The sequence below is a fragment of the Podarcis cretensis genome (genome assembly GCF_951804945.1).
Source record: "Podarcis cretensis genome assembly, chromosome: 8".
Taxonomy (NCBI): Eukaryota; Metazoa; Chordata; class Lepidosauria; order Squamata; family Lacertidae; genus Podarcis; species Podarcis cretensis.
The window spans coordinates 78,519,954-78,536,331 of NC_137177.1; the positions used below are offsets into that span (position 1 = coordinate 78,519,954).

Genomic DNA, 16,378 nt, shown 5'->3' on the forward strand with positions numbered 1-16,378 from the left:
GCTTTGCAAGACGAAAATGTCTTGCGAGTTCCTGCGGGTTTTTTTCCTTTCCCCCCCTTTTTCTAAGCCAATAAGCCGCTAAAAGCCGCTAATAGCGCTAATCCGCTAAGCTGTCAATGGGCTTGCTTCGCAAGACGAAAAAACCGCTAGACGAAGAGACTCGTGGAACGGATTCTTTTCGTCTTGCGAGGCACCAGTGTAATCTCCCTGGGGGCAGATACCTTTCTTTGGATTTTGTTTGACGTGTACTTCATGTAAATGGGTGCTGTTTAAATAATAATTGACCCACAGGGTATTTAAAAACATTTTCAAATTTCATAGGCAACTGTCCTCCACCAGGCCATTCTGTCCATACCTGAACCCTTTTAATTGGAGAACCTGGGATTGGACCTGGAACCTTCTGCATGCAAAGCACATGCTTCAATACCCAACTTTGGTTCCTCTCCAACATCCAGCACCTTTCCACCAAGGCACAAACGAGAAAGCCTAAGAGATTTTTTTGAGTTTGGATCAGTCATATGCTCTTAACAATTTTAATTATTTCTGCCTCCCCCGTTCCCCCATACAATTATGGAGACTGGAAAAGCCTTTACTTATTCATGGCCAAGAACTGCTTTTCAAACATTTTTGTTTGTTTTCTCCTGCACAGATGAGCCAAGAGGAATCTACCCGTTTTTACGACCAGCTGAATCATCATATCTTTGAGCTTGTCTCTAGTTCAGATGCAAATGAGAGGAAAGGGGGCATTTTGGCCATAGGTAAGTGCCTGCATATTTTGTCTAACAAAAATTTTGATATGCTGAGAGTTCCTTTATTTTTTGTCACATTGGGTTATAGGATATTCTCTCTCTCTCTCTCTCTCTCACACACACACACACACAATTTATAAATAGTAGGGGTATTTTTATTTTATTCCCTACATTTAAAAAAAGCCTGTGTAACAGCTTGTTCTGCTGCCTTACAGCCTCCCCATATTCTAGGAGTGGGGAACTGGATGGAATCTCAAGGGCCTGATAGAGAGACTTGGCAGTGGGCACATTTGGCCCTCAGGCCTGATGTTCGTCACTCCTGCCTTATACCGTGCAGTATCATCATCATCATCATCATCATCATTATTATTATTAGCCTTTTTTTTAACATTCAAAGTGGCCATAAAAACACAGCTTCAAACAATATTGTAAATAACTGAAATGCTGTCTCCTCTCCTGCCAGGGAGCCTAAACCTCCAATTAGCTGGAGAGGGAGTGAGTGAGTGAACCCATTGTCCATTTTTCATTTCCACTTAGCTGGGCCTGTTTAGGAAAAAGCTTGGCAAAAAGATGGATATTTGCTTATTGGGAATGGAAACTGCAGAGCAGAGTTCTGTAAGCAGCAGAAGCCTGCAGAATCTGCTGGACAAGTGGGACCTGCAACTCAGTATATGACAGCGTTGAATATTCCTGTTTGGGTTCTAGCCAGCCTTTCCTTTCCCAAGATACTCCATTCCATTCCACTTTTCTAATAGAAGTTCAACAGCCTTCAAGCATGCTAAGCCATCATTAGACTGTTGGTGTGTGTGTGTGTTCCCTCCATCCTTTGGTTTTTTCCAATCTAAATATTTTTTCCTTTCCTTTCCTTTTTTTTCCTTCTGCAAACCCCGGGGTTCCCTCAAGCTTGCTGTTACCTCTCTTATGTATGGATGGTGCTGTTTTGCTGTGTAAGAATCTGCTCTTGGAGTTCACTCTTACTGTGCAGGATGATAATTGTATATACCTTACCAATTAAGCCAGGGATGGAGAACTTCAGGGCTGGGGCCAAATGAAGCCCTCTGGGCCTCTCTGTCTGGATCTCTGGCCTCTCCCCAGTCCAGAGAGTCCCCCCTCAGACCTACTTCATATCCCCCTGGAATGTTTTTGCCTGGCTGGAATGTGTCCTTGAACTCTTGACAGTGCCTCTTGTTTGTCTGGAAGAAGGATAAGGAGTGGCATGTGAGTGTGTGTAGATGGCACCTTTGTACTGTAGGCTAATGTTTACATTAATTGCTTCGACCCCTTTCGCCCATCCGGCCACAGCATGTGGCCCCTCAGAAGGCTGCCCAGGTGGAAGTGTGGCCCTTGCGCTGATAAAGATTCCCCTGCCTCTGAATTACGATTTTCAAAAATGGTGGGTTGTCTTTCTCTAGGGTGGTTTGCAGTATAGGAAGAGGTAGCAGGGATATATTTAAATTAGTGAATTGTAGGGATATTTGCTTTCTTCCAATGTCTTACCCAGCTGTGGCACTTTTGAAACACTCCCTGGCATTTTTCTTTTCTTTTCCCCAGCGAGCCTAATTGGTGTTGAGGGAGGCAATGTCACCCGCATTGGCAGGTTTGCCAATTACCTAAGGAATCTCCTTCCCTCAAATGACCCCGTTGTTATGGAGATGGCCTCCAAGGCCATTGGGCGCCTGGCCATGGCAGGTGACACCTTCACAGCGGAATACGTGGAGTTTGAAGTCAAGCGGGCTCTGGAGTGGCTGGGAGCCGACAGGAATGAAGGACGGAGGCACGCGGCGGTAAGAGTCCATTCTTTGGATGCAAACAGCTTGCAGGGCTTTTGAGGATTTCAGGAGTGGTACTTCAAGGGGAGATCCGGAGCTGTGAGCAAATGCCTGAGCCTTGGTCATGTCCTCTGCTGTTTTTCCTTCCTCATCTCAGTGTCTTCCCTACCCACCATACATTTAACCAGTGCTGTTTTGAAACACCAAACTTTGCACCATAACATAAGGCAGGGTTGTCCAGGAAGTTAACCTCTCTAAGGGCATATTGTGCTATGAAACATGTGTTTGGGTTTATACCAGCTTAAGACTCTCTGCTTTCCCCAAATTAACTTTTGGAATTGTAACCTGTTGATGATGCTCAACCCTGCTCAATGGGGGATTCCCACCCCCCAAGCAAGCACCAGATTCAGATATGTTTCTCCTTAGGACCACAGCAGGGGAGGAAACAATTAAACTCTCCACCCACTCCTGTTGTGACCTTGATAATTATTAAACTTCCTCCCCCAGCAGATGCTATTTGTGTTTCTCAAAAAACCTGTGTGTTAAATGCAGAGCCGCATTTACTGTTGTATCTAGTTTGGTCTCGTGAGTTAGAAGTGGGGTATGAACAAATCTCCACCTTGCTCTTTGTATGATCTTCAGACAGAAGACATGACTCTCATGTGTGTGCCTGCCAGCACTGTTAGTAAGCATCTAATTTCTTGTTTCTGCTTCCTGACTCCTATCGTTTCACTCTTACCTCCCCTCCAGGTCTTGGTTCTGCGAGAGCTGGCAATCAGCGTCCCCACCTTCTTCTTCCAGCAAGTGCAGCCGTTTTTCGACAACATCTTTGTGGCCGTGTGGGACCCAAAGCAGGCCATCCGTGAGGGAGCCGTTTCTGCCTTACGAGCCTGCCTCATCCTGACTACCCAGCGAGAGTCAAAAGAGATGCAGAAACCACAGTGGTATCGAGTAAGGAGAAAGCTTTCAGGGCTTATGTGGGTGGAAGAAGCTCCTATCCATGCCACACTCCTCATTTAATCCCCTCATTTAATCCCCACAACAACCCTGTAAGGCTAGTATAAGAAGTGGTGACTGACCCAAGATCACCCAATGACCTTCATGTAAACCCTGGACTCCCAACTCTTGGTCTGATGCTTTAAGCACTATGCCACACTGGCTCTCAGCGTTCTAAGCCTTGGCATTCTTGGTGGAAATCTCAGTTCAGCCATAAATCTGCTGGCATGTCTCTCAGCCTCGCTGCCCAACTCTGTGTTAATGAAGATAAAACACTGACTTGCTTGACAGTGTGAAGGAATAAGATACAAGTGTTTGAGCAGTAAGAAAAACAGCTATATAAATGCCAAGTAATAATAATAATGTCATTTTAGCAAACATACGAGGAAGCTGAGAAGGGTTTTGATGAAACTGTGGCCAAGGAGAAGGGTATGAACCGTGATGACCGCATCCATGGGGCCTTGCTCATCCTTAATGAGCTGGTGAGGATCAGCAGCATGGAAGGAGAGGTGAGTTGATAAGAAGGGGACACAGCTGGGTGCTACTCTGGATGTTGAGCTATGAAACTAGCTCCCATAGGAGGCAACAATCGCCACCAACTTGTACGGCTTTAAAAGGGGATTAGACAAATTCATGGGACAATACAGCTATAAGTGACTGCTAGCCATGTTTCACCTCCACAGTTGGAGTCAGCAATGCTTCAAAGTATCAGTTGCTGGAAACGGCAGGAAGGGAAAGTGCTGTTGTCTTCAGGTTTTGCTTGTGAACTTCACATAGGGATCGGGTTGGCCATTGTGAGAGCACAATGTGCCATTCGCCTGATCCAGCAGAGTTCTTAATGTTCTTCTGTCAGCTAGTTTAAGGTTGCTGATTTGAATCAGAGCCCACAAATATATTGAGGTCAGTCTGGTTGGGCCAATGATGACTTTTTAGAGTCAGCTTGCATTGCAAATATTTGTGAGCTGTTAACTTGCCTGCAGTGACCAGGTGCCAACAACCTCTTCAAACTCCTCCTCCTCCTCTCCATTAAATGGCAGAAAAGCAACCAAAATATGCCAAGACTGTAAAAGGTCAAAGGAATTATGTGTTCAGATTTTGCATAGAACCCAATGACTCTCTTGAGTGTTCCAGACAATTTAGGAGCATGTTCTCGGGTTGGGTTCATCAACCTTCCCAGGCCTGAGTCCCCATCTTCAATGCTAACCTGAAACAAAGGATCTTGTTTTGATTTTTTAAAATATATCCTTCTCCCCCGACTCTTTTTGCTCATTTTCTTAGGACATAGCTGCACAGCGGATGAACTGGATTTATCTCTGATTTCATCTCCTTTGGGCAGGCATGGCCAAATTTGGCCCTCCAGCTGTTTTTGGGACTACAACTCCCATCATCCCTAGCTAACAGGACCAGTGGTCAGGGATGATGGGAATTGTAGTCCCAAAACAGCTGGAGAGTCAAGTTGGGCCATGCCTGCCTTAGGGGTTCTTGGGAATGATAGTTCTGTGTGTATTTAGTGGAGGAGGCTTCATGGGAGCTTAGGTATAGACATGTAACAAAGAGGTAAATGATCATTGGCCACACTGACAGGAACTGTAGCCAAAAAAATCTGGAGGGCATCTGGTAGGAGAAGCCCAAGCGGGCTGATCTTCTGTTGCCTTCCATGCTGGGGTGGGTGGCCAGGAAAAGCAGCATTAAACATCCTCTTCCTTCCCTTCCCCACAGCGTCTTAGAGAAGAGATGGAGGAGATTACACAGCAGCAGATGGTGCACGACAAATACTGCAAAGACATGCTGGGCTTTGGGACCAAACCTCGCCACATCACCCCATTTTCCAGCTTCCAGTCTATACAGCCTCAGCAGTCCAATGCCTTGGTGGGGCTACTGGGCTACACCCCCCACCCAATAATGGGTTTCGGTGCATCACCTGTCCCACCGAAGTCAACCTTGGTAGAAAGTCGGTGCTGCAGAGAACTCATGGAAGAGAAGTTCGACCAGGTGAGTTTGAATACACCCCCCCCCTTATTTTGCCCTTCAAACTGCAACAAAACAGGCACAGCTTGAACAGCATCCCTTGGAGTTATGGAATCTCTCTGTTCATCTTTTCACCTGTTGCTGAAGAGAGATAATTTATGCGCCCAGTTCAAAATTTCCCTCTGAACAAACTCTGCGGTCATACTTATTTGTTGATGGGTACAGCAGTGAATGTGGCTCATTTCAGCCATTTCGGCAATCTGTTCCATGCATGCAACAGACCAACCATGATACTGTGCTGCTTTTTTGTCTGCTCAGCTTGTAAGGTCCTTCTTTCTGCGGTGTACCAGCCTCCTAAGGCAGAGCAAAGACCCATAGTATAGTTTGTGAAATCAGACATAACTTCAAGTAAGTGCAAATGGTTTTGTAAATTAACTTCATCCATAGTTTCATATCCCAGCTTGTGATCTGACATGGGTTCAAATGTGAAAATAAGTAGTGTTTAAATGAAACATTATTTTGTGGGAGGATGACAGAGCTATTTGTTAGAAACAAATTGATCAATGCAAAAATACAAGGAGCAAAGGACATTCGTTTAGATGAGGTTTGATGGACGGAGATCCTCTCCATACAAACCTTCTATCCTTTCCATCCTGGAAAGGAACAGAGAAGGACTGGAGTAACCTCACCATGCTCATTTCAGAGTTACTAGCCACAACTTTCAGGGACCTCTTCCCTTCTTTGCCAACTCCCACAGACAGTCTTACATTGAATGCAACAGTCCCAACTTCCCAGAAAAAGGTAATGAGATCCCTCCCATTTGGTTCTGATTCTCTGCTGGTTCTATATGAGTTGACTCCGGCTCCCATTCAGATAGCCAGAATTTGTCCTATTTGGAGTAGGCCTGGTGGGTTATATCCAATACTGTACTGGCCTTGCTCAGAATGTACCCATTGAAATTAACAGGCCTTAGTTAGCCATGTCCATTAATGTTGGTGGGCCTACTCTGTATAGGCTATACATCCCCTTGAAATGAATATACCCATTGAAATTAACAGGCCTTAGTTAGCCATGTCCATTAATGTTGGTGGGCCTACTCTGTATAATAATAATAATAATAATAATAATAATAATAATAATAATAATAATAATTAATAATTAATAATAATAATTTTTATTTATACCCCCCCCTCCCCAGCCAAGGCCGGGCTCAGAGCGGCTTACAAGCAATAATAAAAACAAGTTAAATGATTACAACTTAAAAACAAAATTAAAAATACAACATTAAAATATTGAAACATTAAAATATTAAAATGTAGCCTCATCGCAGGAGGAGAAGGAAAAGAAAAAAGAAAGAGAGGGAGGGAATCAAATTGGCTCCAAGCCAAAGGCCAGGTGGAACAACTCTGTCTTACAGGCCCTGCGGAAAGAAATCAGATCCTGCAGGGCCCTGGTCTCATGAGGCAGAGCATTCCACCAGACCGGAGCCAGAGTTGAAAAGGCCCTGGCTCTGGTTGAAGCCAGTCTAACTTCCTTAGGGCCCGGGACCACTAGGGTGTTGCTATTTATGGACCTTGAGGCTCTCCGTGGGGCATACCGGGAGAGGCGGTCCCGTAGGTACGAGGGTCCTAGGCCGTGACGGGCTTTAAAGGTCAAAAGCAGCACCTTAAATCTGATCCTGTACTCCACCGGGAGCCAGTGCAGCTTGAAAAGCACTGGGTGAATATGCTCCCATGGCAGAGACCCCGTGAGGAGCCTCGCTGCAGCATTCTGCACCCGCTGGAGTTTCTGGGACAGCTTCAAGGGCAGCCCCACCTAGAGCGAATTACAGTAGTCAAGCCTGGAGATGACCGTCGCATGGATCACTGTGGCCAGGTCGGGGCGGGAAAGGTAAGGGACCAACTGCTTGATGCGGCGAAGGTGGAAAAATGTCGCCTTGGCTGTTGCTGTAACTTGCGCCTCCATGGAAAGGGAGGCATCAAGGATTACACCCAAACTCTTAATGGAAGGCAATGGCACTAATTGGGCCCCCGCAAGAGAAGGGAGTTGGTCCCTCATCCCCATACCATCCTGACCCAGCCATAGGACCTCTGTCTTCGAAGGATTTAGTTTCAATCGGCTCCCACGAAACCATCCAGCCACAGCTTCCAAGCATCTGGTCAGTGTGTTCGGGGCCGAGTCGGTGTGGCCATCCATCGGCAGATAGAGCTGAGTGTCATCAGCATATTGGTGACAACCCAGCCCAAAGCTCCAGATAATCTGGGCAAGGGGGCGCATAAAGATGTTAAAAAGCATTGGGGAGAGGATTGCGCCCTGCGGCACTCCACACACCAAGGAGTGGCGCGACGACATTTCCCTCCCTAGTGCCACCCTCGGTCCCCGACCAGAGATAAAAGAGCACAGCCAGTTACGGGCTATGCCCTGTATCCCCACGTCTGCGAGGCGGTGGTCCAGAAGATCATGATCGACCATGTCAAAGGCTGCTGACAAATCTAAAAGGATCACCAGTCCTGACCCACCTCGATCCAGCTGTCTACGGAGATCGTCTGTTAGGGCAACCAGAGCCGTCTCGGTCCCAAAACCAGGACGGAAACCGTACTGAAATGGATCTAAAGCCATCTAAAGCATGTATAGGCTATACATCCCCTTGAAATGAATGGACATAGCTAACTTGGGTCTATCAATTTCAGTGGGTCTGCTTTTGGTGAGACTTGAGTGGGATACAAACCAATGTATGTGTCTAATACTAAAGTTAAAGTTACTGTAATTATTTTTTTATTATGCTATCTATTATACTTTTTATTATGTTTTGACAACTATGCTCCATAAAGTGTTCTTAATGTTGACGTCCTACGAACTTTTGATAAAGGACAGCATATCAATTGAAAATAATAATAACAACAACAACAAAACAACAACAAATAATATAGATCATTACTGATAAGTAATTCTACAGTAGACAGCCATTGAACTTACTGTGTACTGCAGATTTTAAACAATTTTAGAGGAACTGAAGTGTATCTCAAACAATGTTTTAAAACTAACCCTTGAAGTGCATTTCTCTCACTATTCTATAAAAGAAAATTGTTCATGAGAGGTTTTGCCCCCATTTTTTTTCTCCACTGGAAAAATTGCAGGGGGGAAAGACCCCTCTGGTTGCTATCTCAGCCCTTCACATCTCTTAACAACCACCCACACATCTGCAGTCTGAAGTGGTATGGTCCAACCATACACCTCAAGCCTCGTTTTCTGTTCTCTTGCCATAACACCCTTTTACCTTTTGTCTGTCTCTCAGGTGTGCTACTGGGTTCTGAAGTGCCGAAGCAGCAAGAACTCTCTGATCCAAATGACTGTCCTCAGCTTACTGCCGCGCCTGGCAGCTTTTCGTCCTTCTGCTTTCACAGGTAAAAGCACTCTTGCATGCTGCTTTTTCAGAGACAGGATTTTAAAATTTCATTTTGCAGGAGGCAACAGGTGGAGGAGATGGGACTGCAGGAGCAAACCCATTTGCTATTCCTATACAGAATGGAATATACTTATTCTACTACAGACTGGTGGTGACTGGGTGGAATATATCCTAATGCTACAACTATGCTGGCTGAGGCTGATGGAAGTGGTAGTCCAAAATATTTGAAGTGCTCCAGCTTGGGAAAGGCTGGGATAGAACTTCCAGATTCTGTGCTTACTTTCAACTGAGTGTTTCTTGGTGCCCTGGAACCAGAGCCATGCCTTAGCCACGGCTGTTATTTCTCTGTGCCTGCTGGCTGGTGGCTGTGAATGACCTCTGAGCATAAGCAAACTGCCTTTACTTCCTCACTCACTAGGTAAGGACCCACAAGCAGGACCCAACATAATAAAAGCCTTGCTGGATCAGGCCACTGGCCCATCAAGTCCAGCATCCCATTCTCACAGTGGTCAACCAGGACTTAAGTGCAAGAGCACTCTCCCCTCTTGCTGTTTCCAGCAACTTTTAACCAAAAATCGCCCACCTATATTTGAAAGCCGGGCTTGTGGTAAACAAGTTTGTGAGCAGATTTGGCCAGTAACGTCTTTCTCACTGAACAAATGCATCCCTGAAATAATGTTGCTTGTGCTTCCTCTCTCCTCTTTTCATGTGAACGTGTGGCCAGCTGACCACTACCTTCCAGACACCATGAACCACGTGCTGAGCTGCGTCAAAAAAGAGAAGGAGCGAACTGCCGCTTTCCAGGCCTTGGGCTTGCTCTCGGTGGCCGTGCGGTCAGAATTCCAGGTGTACCTTCCCAAAGTTCTTGAAATTATCAAGGCTGCCCTCCCACCAAAGGATCTTACCCATAAGTGAGTGTGCTGCATGCAAAGGTCAGGAGACTGCTGTGATGTCTTTTAAAAGTGTTCACGGGTTTCCCTTTTAAATGATAATCTCCAAACTGTGATCTGTGGGAGGGAATGATTTTTCGCCCGGTGTTTCTTCTGAAACATACCGAAGCTGCCAAGAATTGGGCTTGTGCCAAAATTATAATTAATATGATTTAAAGGTTTCCAAGCTACTCGGAACATATTTTAAAGCATAAGTGTAATTACATTATTCCATTAATTCATTCACACAAAATGTTAACAAATTCACACAAACCACCTACGATTCATTGATATAATTTATACACATACATATATAGAGAGAGACATGCACACATACAAATAGAACACACATTACGCACAAATGCGTGCACGCGCGCGCACACACACACACACACACACACAACCTATATTTTAATTGTGGTAACCTTCCCTGGGATCTTACAAATTGATAATGGTAATAGTAATAATAACACGCCCACTGGGTTTTCTTCTGGCTCATTCTTAGGTGGTGTACCTTTGTCTTGGGGGACAGCAGGGGGCAGGAGAAATGGTTATACAAATAGGATGATATCCAGGATGACACTTCCTTCTTCTTGAAACTGTAATTCTGATTCACTTCAGCAGGAGGCAGAAGTCGGTGCAGGTGGATGCCACCGTCTTTACCTGTATCAGTATGCTGGCACGTGCGATGGGGCCCTCCATCCAGCAAGACATCAAGGAGCTTCTGGAACCCATGCTGGCTGTAGGACTGAGGTAGGGATTATCCGTTACCTCTGCCAGCCACTATGTGGCACTTGTGGGTTTGCGTTTCCCTCTGCTAACCACTAGCCTTTTTTTAAAAGTTACAACTGGCTAGGGCTCCACTTCAGGCTTTAAGCACCACCCACATTTCTAGCATGTTCTCTTTGGGTCCTGCTGCAAACACTGCAGCAACCTTGGAGGGGGCAGGGTTTGTCTCTAGTGCTAGTTCTACTCAGAGCGGATGCACTGAAATTAATGGCCATGATTAAATTAGCCCCAGTGGGTCTGCCCTGGGTAATACTTACTTAGTACTACCCCAAATACATCTGAAACATCAAGTGGGCTTAACCCACGGAGCTGTTGCACTTGGTGGCTTCTCCTTGGTGCATGCCCACTTCATGGTTGCAGACACATGCCTCTTGTTTAAGTGCAGCAGTGTTCCCTGCAGGGCTGGGGAACAATGGGGCCCTCGAGGCATCTCGATCTGGCCCTCTGGACTCTCCCCAGGACTCTCCTCCTTGAGTGCTTTTACCTGGCTGGAATGTGTCCTAGAACAGTTGACAGTTTCTCCCGCTGCCGGGATGGAGAGATGTGGGTGTTGTGATGTCTTAACACCTGACTTCTGTAGCTTACTGTACAAAGGTGAGAGCAGCATCCATTGCCCCACTTGTTTTTTGCCTCTGGCCCCTATCCCATACTGGCATGTGTTGCCCATGCAGGAATGCATCCCTTGGGCTCCACCTCTGAAGAATGGAGCTGAAGGGATATAAGATACAGTTTAAGTGTGTTACCCCATGCCACCCATTACAGCTATCTTGCCAGGAGAGCATTGGGCTATGTGTGCATGTTTGTGCTGAAGCATCCCAGAAGTTTTGACTCTTTTTCAAAGTATTAATTGCATTGTTTAATTACTGACATGGACCTCATTTGAGAGGAAGGGCCAGATAGAATTTTAATAATAACGAATAATGATGCAGGGGTGTTTGCTGGGAGCACATGTGTCCCCATCGTCATGAATCCATTGGCTCACCTTCCTGCGTTGTTGGTACATGGGTGTTGCTGCTGGCACAGTTCCCAGTTGGTAGGCACTGGCAGAGTTTTTGTTTATTCAACCCGTGTGTTTTTCTTTCCCCCTCCTGAGCTGGCCTTGCATTGGATGCAGTGAGCATTCTGCTGGCATAGCAGGGGTGGTATTCCTAATCCCAGCGTCATGCAATTTAGGATTGTGCTGTTAATCATATTCCTCCCCTCTGTCAGGTGTAGGGGGTACGCAGAGTGCAGCATGTGTTGTTAGCTCTGAGGAAGCTGCTGTTTTTCCGTGAAATGTCAAGGTCTCCATGTGTCTCTCCAGAATGGAGTGTGTGCTGGTATTTAAAGTATTTCCAAAATTCCACATGAATTCCTCTGAAGGCCTCAATGTCCACTTCTGTCATTTTAAATATCTCCTGTGAGGCAAATGCCCAAGCAAACAAGCAAGAAATTTTTATTAATCATTATTACCAGTGGGGCAAGTTTGAGAGCTGAATTCTTTTGTCTCTTGACCTTCCACAACCCTCTTGGTAGGAGTCTGGCAACTACAGTGGTTCCTCAGGTTAAGTATTTAATTCGTTCCGGAGGTCTGTTCTTAACCTGAAACTGTTCTTAACCTGAAGCACCACTTTAGCTAATGGGGCCTCCTGCTGCTGCCACGCCACCGGAGCCCGATTTCTGTTCTTATCCTGAAGTAAAGTTCTTAACCTCAAGCAGTTTTTCTGGGTTAGCGGAGTGTGTAACCTGAAGCGTATGTAACCTGAGGTACCACTGTATTGGGAATTATATCCAGGCAACTAGTCTGAGGCCAGAATTGTTTTCAGGCCCGGAAGGACTCTGCCAAGACATTTCTGATGATTTTTTAATCTGTGTGTCAGAAAGATAGAGAGACTTTTCCTAATAGACCCAAATGACTTTGTTGTTGTTTTTTAAAAAAATCTTTTGTGGGCTTTGACACCACCAAAGCCTGCAAAAGAGTTTGCCCAATAAGACTGGACTATTGGACTGGAGCAGAAGTGGGGAGCCCGTAACTCTCCAGGTGTTGGTAGACTACAACTCCAATCATTCCTAACCATTGGCTGTTCTGGCAGTGGCTGATGGGAGTTGTACCCTGGTAACTTCTGGAGGGGCACAAGTTCTCTATTTTCAGCCTAGAGGATGAGGAGAGACCTGTAAAAGGATTTGAGCCCCTGCTTAATGGCTTGCCAAGCTAAAGGACCTGTGTGGACCTCTGTCTTGCCCTCAGCCCTGCCCTCACAGCCGTGCTGTACGACTTGAGTCGCCAGATCCCCCAGCTGAAGAAGGAGATCCAGGACGGGCTGCTGAAGATGCTCTCCATGGTTCTGATGCACAGGCCCCTGCGCCATCCAGGCATGCCAAAAGGCTTGGCCCACCAGCTGGCTTCACCCAGCCTCACCAATATCCCTGAGACCAACGATGTGGGCAGTACCACACTTGCGCTCCGCACCCTAGGCAGCTTTGAATTTGAAGGTGAGTGACAGCAGCGGGAGGAAACAAGTTGAAATCCTAAATAAGAAGGGCAGCAGGGTCCCCCTGCTAGTGCGTCTCATGTGTGAGAGTGGCAGCAAAATATTTTATCCATCCGTTCCACCCCCCCCCCCTTCCCTTTTAGGGCATTCACTGACTCAGTTTGTCCGGCACTGTGCGGACCACTTCCTCAACAGCGAGCACAAGGAGGTCCGGATGGAGGCGGCTCGCACATGTTCGCGCCTGCTCACGCCGTCCATTCACTTGATTAGCGGGCACACCCATGTCGTCAGCCAGACTGCTGTGCAGGTGGTGGCGGATGTCCTCAGCAAACTGTTGGTGGTCGGTATCACAGACCCAGGTGAGTGCAGAGGCCAGGGGTAGGCTTGTCACTTCTATGGTGCTTTTATCAGGTTCCCAGCAAAGGATATGAACAGTGCCCACGCCCTTCTGCTTTAATCTTGGTATTCTGATCATTGGGTAGGCCAGCAGTTTAACTCCCAATAATCAGTTTTTCAGGGTGCTGTGATATGCCAACTCCTGGAGAACAACACTACTTTAGTAAGAGAGCACCTTCTTTGGAAGGTTCCAGATCCAGTTCCTGGTGAAAACAATCGAGTAGTAAATGATGGGCAACATTTCTCTTTCCCTAAGACCGCAGAACAGGGCTGCCTAACCTTTTTTGGCCGAAAGGGTACATTCGCATTTGGCCCACTTTCTGAGGGGCTGGAGGATGCATGCTAGTGGTCAGAAGTGGGTGTGGTCACTACATATGCTCTCATAATCTTAAATATACATGCCCAGGCACACCTCCTCAGTTTGGCTGTGGAAGGGGTTTCTTGACCTCTCCCCACTCATCAGTTGATGGATCAGAGAGGGTCATTGGGATGCTGGGCTCATTGGGGTGTCTACTTTGTATCCCCCTGTTATTGCTGCCAAAATCAGTGGAGTTTTTGGGAATTAGCCACCCTTCCCCTAGAGAGCCATTGCCAATCAGAACAGACATTACTGGACTAGACGGACCCAGTATGAGGCGGCTTCTGGCATTTCTATGTCTTCCTCTAGCAAGAGAACAGGCACAGAAGCACTGCCCTCCCTGTGATTTGACTATATCATTCAGCACTGTTAAACCAGGCTTCACTCAAGCACCTGCTGCTCAAATGTGCTCTTTCAGACCCTGACATCCGATACTGTGTGCTGGCCTCCCTGGATGAGCGATTTGATGCACACCTGGCCCAGGCGGAGAACTTGCAGGCTCTTTTTGTAGCCCTGAATGACCAGGTGTTTGAAATCCGCGAACTCGGCATCTGCACCGTGGGCCGGCTGAGCAGCATGAATCCGGCTTTCGTCATGCCGTTCCTACGCAAGATGCTGATTCAGGTAATGGGAGTTGGAAGATTTCGGAGAGGCACCAAGAAGGTGAAACTGTCTGGCCCTGGAAGCAGTGAGAGCCCTGCTCCAGTTCAGAGGTGATCGAGTTTTATCCATTGCTAGAGTTGACTCATTGAAGTTAATCGACATGACTCACTTAAGTTTATTAATTTCAGTGGGTCTACTCTGAGGCCACATTTGCACCATACACTTAAAGCACTGTGGCACCACTAACCAGTCATGACCTCCCCTAGAGAATTCTGGGAGCTGTAGTTTGTTAAGGGTGCTGAAAGTTGTTAGGAGACTCATCTATTCCCCTTGCGAACCTACAATTCTCAGAGTTCCCTGAAAAAAGGGATTGACTATTAAACCCTTCTGGGAACTGTAGCTTTGTGAGGGGAATAGGAAGGTCTAACAACTCTCTGCACCCTTAATCAACTACAGCCCCCAGAATTCTTTGGGTGGAGGTCATGGCAAGTTAAGCATATGGAGTGGATGTGGCCTGAGTTGAATACAACTCTTTCACTACACCCTTGTTTTGACCACGTTCCAGGTGCACTTCTCTAGGGACCTTGTCATAGCGACAGAGGAATCTGCCTTGTACTGTGTCACATGGGGAAGGAAATGAATTGAACTGTCATGTCTAGTAACGTTGCTTGGGGAATATGGAGTTAACTTGTTAAGCCTGACCTGTCTGGGCGCTCAGATTGGAAGGTGGGAAAACCGTTGAAGATGTGAGGGATCTCACGTAGCCTGTCTTTAGTTGAGATTTAAAACCTAAAAGCTTCCTTGAACCTTGTTGATTGCTAGGTTTGTGAGTCACCTAGCCCCAGACCATACCCACAGTTCTTCTTTAGTATTCAGATCAAGGAGGGTCTCTCACAAAGGATATATACCAGTGAGAAGGATCATAGAAAAGTCTTATGTGAAGAACTGCCTGGTAAGTCTGTGGTCTTAGGGAACGTGACTGCGGGGGAGAGCTGGTTTTGTGGCTAACCATTTATTTAGTCGTTCTTTTGCTCCATTGCTGAGATATGCTGTTTTCTATAGGTTTTTCTATGTAAACTATTTTTCGTAAGAACTTCCCTCCTTCCCTTTTTAGTTAATATTTAACTTGATTTCATTAACACTTGTCTCTGTTTATACATCCCTACACCTGGAGCCAAGTTCCATGCTGTTTGAGTTGTCCTTGAGCAGACACAAGGGCTGTTTTGTGAAAGGCAGCCGGGGTCAAACCACTCATTCACCTGGTGGCAGTGAAAAGGTCTAAAGCATGGGTAGGCAAGCTAAGGCCCGGGGGCCGGATCCAGCCCAATCCCCTTCTAAATCCAGCCCACTGACGGTCCTGGGAATCAGCGTGTTTTTACATGAGTAGAATGTGTGCTTTTATTTAAAATGCATCTCTGGGTTATTTGTGGGGCCTGCCTGGTGTTTTTACATGAGTAGAATGTGTGCTTTTATTTAAAATGCATCTCTGGGTTATTTGTGGGGCATAGGAATTTGTTCATTTCCCCCCCAAATATAGTCCGGCCCCCCACAAGGTCTGAGAGACAGTGGACCGGCCCCGTGCTGAAAAAGTTAGCTGACCCCTGTCTAAAGGAAAGTGTGGGCAAGCAGAGTGTACACTCTGTTTGGCTGGATCTTTCTTTCCCCACATGGCATAGGGCCCAGGGTACAACATTGTGGTGCCTTCTCACAGAGATCATTGGCCCATCTAGCACAATAACCAGCAGCAGCTTTCCAGGGTTTCCAACAGGGGGCATTCCTAGCCTTACCTGGAGATGCTGTGGTTTGAACCTGGGGCCTTCTGCATGCAAAGCAAGTGCTCTGCAACTAAACTATAACCTTTCCCTTGGAGATGGGGATGTGTTTGTGCACTCATACAAGGGGGGCTTCCTGAGGGTAGATTAGGAGGACCTAAAAGGTTCCCCT

The 16,378-nt window shown here is 46.5% G+C and overlaps 1 protein-coding gene across 4 annotated transcripts in view; it reads left to right on the plus strand.

Moving 5' to 3' along the window:
* MTOR (mechanistic target of rapamycin kinase) overlaps window positions 1-16,378 on the plus strand; it is a 100,513-nt gene that overhangs the window by 2,678 nt on the left and 81,457 nt on the right. For 2 of the 4 annotated variants that reach the window (XM_079986652.1, XM_079986654.1), the window contains exons 3-13: window positions 650-758; window positions 2,301-2,533; window positions 3,269-3,469; window positions 3,889-4,023; window positions 5,234-5,506; window positions 8,778-8,886; window positions 9,613-9,799; window positions 10,439-10,570; window positions 12,834-13,078; window positions 13,221-13,436; window positions 14,250-14,455. In XM_079986652.1, the coding sequence (XP_079842778.1) occupies window positions 650-758; window positions 2,301-2,533; window positions 3,269-3,469; window positions 3,889-4,023; window positions 5,234-5,506; window positions 8,778-8,886; window positions 9,613-9,799; window positions 10,439-10,570; window positions 12,834-13,078; window positions 13,221-13,436; window positions 14,250-14,455 (2,046 nt within the window). The remainder of the gene's footprint in view (window positions 1-649; window positions 759-2,300; window positions 2,534-3,268; window positions 3,470-3,888; window positions 4,024-5,233; window positions 5,507-8,777; window positions 8,887-9,612; window positions 9,800-10,438; window positions 10,571-12,833; window positions 13,079-13,220; window positions 13,437-14,249; window positions 14,456-16,378) is intronic. The other 2 variants (XM_079986653.1, XM_079986655.1) reach the window with 1 other exon arrangement.